At 43.5% G+C, this 4,397-nt stretch overlaps 1 protein-coding gene across 1 annotated transcript; it reads left to right on the top strand.

Annotated features, from left to right (window-relative positions):
• Window positions 1-323: 323 nt before the first annotated feature.
• LOC107047182 lies at window positions 324-4,040 on the top strand. Its single transcript, XM_015269926.1, has one exon. It carries the CDS (start codon window positions 324-326, stop codon window positions 4,038-4,040), a length of 3,717 nt encoding a protein of 1,238 aa, XP_015125412.1.
• The last annotated feature ends 357 nt before the right edge of the window (window positions 4,041-4,397 follow it).

Genomic DNA, 4,397 nt, shown 5'->3' with positions numbered 1-4,397 from the left:
ACTGCAAATGCTCGACGTGTTCTACCTGCCAGAAGAAACACAATGCTCTTCTGCACCTCGCCGAGGCAGACCTGGGTGCCATAAAGTCGCTGTCGGCATGACTAGAGCCGACCGCAGTCTCGGAGCCCAACGCAGCAACTACTCTGGTGGCCACTATTCCCTCCAAGGATTTAATTGTTACTGCATCAATTTTTATTCTCAATCATGCTATTGAACCCATACGATGCCGAGCAGTTTTGGACACTGGATCGACTTCTAATTTCATCACAGAGAAATTCGCAAGACAACTGAATTTACCCTTGGAAAATCTGCAGATTCCTATCATGGCTGTTGCTGATCCTAATCTTACTACAAATCATCTGATGAAAGCAACAATAAGGTCAAGAGTTAATGAATACTCTAGGGATCTCAACTTCCTGACAGTTTCTAGTCTAGGCGGAATACTTCCCAGTGAACCGATCGATCGAAATAGTCTGAAAATTCCCAGGCACCTCGCACTAGCCGATCCGAGGTTCGATCATCCAGCACCCTTCGACATTCTATTGAGCTTAGGCACAACCCTTGCATTGTTATGCCAAGGGCAAATTCGATTGAATAATACACATGGCACAGATGTTTTGTTACAAGAAACTCAATTAGGATGGATAATCGGTGGCAGTGTGTCCACAAGAAATCCACCCTCAAAGAAACAAATAACAAACAATCATCTCACTTGTGTTGAACAACAATTGAAAAATTTCTGGGAAATGGACGATGTTAATACGGAAAAACATCTCTCTAGCGAAGAAGTAGCCTGTGAAGAACACTTCAAAAAACATGTCACTCGCGACGAAATGGGTAGGTACATCGTAGCCTTACCCTTCAACAGTAATAAATCGAAACTCGGTGAGGCTCGAGAGATGGCAAAAAAAAGTTTCCATTCACTACAGAGAAAATTCAGAAGGAACCCAGAGTTAGAGAAACAATATTCAGCCGTAATGCAAGAATATCTTGACCTGGGTCATACGTCTGAATCTCGAGAAGACCCTTCGGAAGAGAAGGGCTTCTACCTGCCTCACCACTCGGTCATAAAAGCCACGAGCCTCACCACCAAGGTGCGGGTCGTTTTCGATGGCTCGGCAAAAAGAGCAGGGGACCCAGTGTCATTAAACGAATCCTTAATGATCGGGCCAACCATTCAACAGGATATTTTTTCACTGCTGACTCGCTTTCTCACTCACCAATATGTGCTTACAGGTGACATTGAAAAAATGTACCACCAGTTTTGGGTTCGTGACGAGGACAGGAAGTATCAACGAGTGTGGTGGAAGGACTCGAATGGCGAACCCAGGGTTTTCGAATTAAACACCGTGACATTTGGATTGTCCTCAGCTCCTTATCTCGCTATTCGCTGCTTACATCAGTTAGCAGATGATGAGTCCGGGAAATTTCCTGAAGCCGCCAAAATAATTAAGCGCGACTTATACGTGGATGATCTTCTGACAGGGGCAGATACACTTGAGGAAGCTCTAAACATAAGAGACGGAATCAACAGCGTATTAACAAAGGGGCAACTCAACTTGCGTCAGTGGGGATCAAATGATCCACGTCTTCTAAAGGGACTCCCAGAAGGTAACGTCAATCTCCAGTTGAAAACCTCCAACGATCCCACCATCAAGACATTGGGATTACACTGGAACTCCGAGAAAGATGCGATCATTTTTACCGTACAGCCAATACAACCTCGATCCAAGGTGACGAAGCGGACGATGCTTTCTGACGTATCAAAAATATTTGATCCACTAGGATTTCTGGGGCCAGTGATCATCAAGGGGAGGATGATTCTCCATCGCCTTTGGGAAGAAAAGATCGGTTGGGATGACACTATTCCTCTCAGCATCCTCACAGAGTGGAAGACGTATTCCACCCAACTGACAAAATTAAATAATATTTCATTCAACCGACGGGTCATTATACCTGAGGCACGTGAAATACAGCTCCACGGGTTCTGTGATGCTAGCACGAAAGGTTATGGGGCATGCATCTACCTGCGATCCACCGACGTCAATGGGGAGACACAAGTTCGGCTACTGTGCTCCAAGTATCGTGTTGCACCCATCAAGCCAGTCACACTACCACGACTGGAGCTTTGCTCGGCACTTTTGTTGTCTGACTTATACACAGCAACCAAACAATCCATCAACCGCCATATTGATAAGATTATATTTTGGTCAGATTCAATGATTGCTCTACACTGGATTAAATCATCCCCCAGCAAATCAACAGTTTTCGTGGCGAATTGCATAGCCGGAATTCAACAAAAGACTGAAGGAGCAGAGTGGCGGTATGTACGCTCACAAGACAATCCCGCCGATCACATTTCGCGAGGCTTATTCCCCAACGAATTCATGCAAGAATCCAATTGGAAAACTGGGCCAACATGGTTAGCAGAAAACGAGAACGAGTGGCCGAGGAGTGAATTAATCGTTCCAGCCGTAGTTCCCGAACTGAAGAAGGTCCAATGCTTCCTGACTGATCCAGGAGCTCCCGCACAACCTCAGCGGGATCCCAAGGATCTGCCCTACATTTTACGTTTCTCATCACTCACGTTTCTGAGGAGACTGTTCGCATACGGCCTACGATTGAAACCAGGTAACAACTTCAAGGGACCTCGATCAGCAGAAGAATTAAATTTAGCTAATGAAAGAATCATAAAAATCGTTCAAGAGTCTACATTTGCTGAAGAAATAAAGGAACTCAAGAAAGAAAATCGTTCACGTCCCAAAATTAAATACATGGCGCTCAGTCTCCTTCTGGATAAAAAGGGTTTGTTACGCGTCGGTGGACGTCTTGAGAATTCGGATATTCCCTTCGATCAAAAACATCCTCTTTTAATTCCAAAGGAACACCACATCACCACACTCTTGATACGAGAGGCACACATTACCAACCACCACGCTGGTGCTCAAACAACTCTATATGCACTAAGGAGAAAATATTGGTTAGTTGGTGGACGTGCACAAGTGCGCAAAATAATTAAAGAATGCATTCCATGCACAAAGGCTGATCCCCCGCAGAGCGAGTATATCATGGGTAACCGTCCAAGGACTCGCATCACGGAAGCCCGGCCATTCTACAATGTAGGGGTGGACTATTGTGGCCCCTTCTATTTGAAAGAAAAGAAGCATCGAAATAGGAACAAAATCAAGGTTTGGGTAGCGGTTTTCGTTTGTATGGTGGTACAAGCGGTCCACATTGAGATAGTGACGGATCTCACAACGGAAGAATTTATTGCTGCACTAAAACGATTCATCGGTCGGCGAGGAAAACCCAGAAACATCTACTCAGACAACGGCACAAATTTTGTAGGCGCCAATAATGAGATTAAGGAGTTGTATGCACTGGCACGAGCGACAGATCACAATGAGAGAATTCACAAGCATCTTGCAGACCAAGGCATCACGTGGCACTTCATTCCGCCACTTTCTCCACACCAAGGAGGCCTGTGGGAGGCAGGAGTCAAGTCATTTAAACACCATCTTAAGAGGATTTGTGATGATTTAATCACTCTGACAGAATTCAACACGTTAGTGATCGAGATCGAAGCCACATTGAATTCCCGCCCCTTAACTCCTATTTCCACAGATCCCAATGATATTCTTGTACTTTCCCCTGGTCATTTCCTCATTGGCGATTCCCTCATGAGCTTACCTGAACCCGACCTCAGGTGCACTCCAGACAATAGATTATCTTGTTGGGAAGCAATACAGAACAAACAACAAGAATTCTGGGCCAGGTGGCACAACGAATACCTGAATGAGCAGAACCAGAGGAATAAATGGACCAAGGGGAGCCACAACATGAAGGAAGACGCGATTGTTATTCTTCGAGATGACAATTTGCCACCCAGACAATGGTCTCTGGGTCGTGTGATCAAGACGTATCCAGGGAATGATGGAATTATTCGTTCAGTTCGAGTTAAAACTGCGAAGGGGGAGTTTGACAGAAATATCCGCAAACTTTCTCCATTATTAAGTGATACTGCTTCTAATAACGAGTAAAAAGTGATTTTAAAAACATTCATAAAGACTCTAAGTGAGAATATTATATGAACAATTGATACTTATGCTATTATATTATGTCATAGAAATTTATTTAGTGCATTATAGCTCCATATATCACGTCAAATTCTATATAATTAATATTCACACATTCTATTAGAGATATTTAGAAATTATTTACCATTAACTTTCATTTTTTGTTTTTGATTGCTTAATTATAAACTCTCAAAAAGGGGAGCGTGTTCAGTCTCAAACATAAACCATAGAGTTAAGCCAGAAAAATTCGATGGAAAAATACAACACGTTCTCTTTAAATCTTTCAACTCAAGTAGTCATAAATAATTATAAATTTTACCC

The sequence above is a fragment of the Diachasma alloeum genome, unplaced genomic scaffold (genome assembly GCF_001412515.2).
Source record: "Diachasma alloeum isolate Michigan unplaced genomic scaffold, Dall2.0 Dall_scaffold_26241, whole genome shotgun sequence".
NCBI lineage: Eukaryota > Metazoa > Arthropoda > Insecta > Hymenoptera > Braconidae > Diachasma > Diachasma alloeum.
This window is presented reverse-complemented; position numbering and strand designations above follow the sequence as displayed.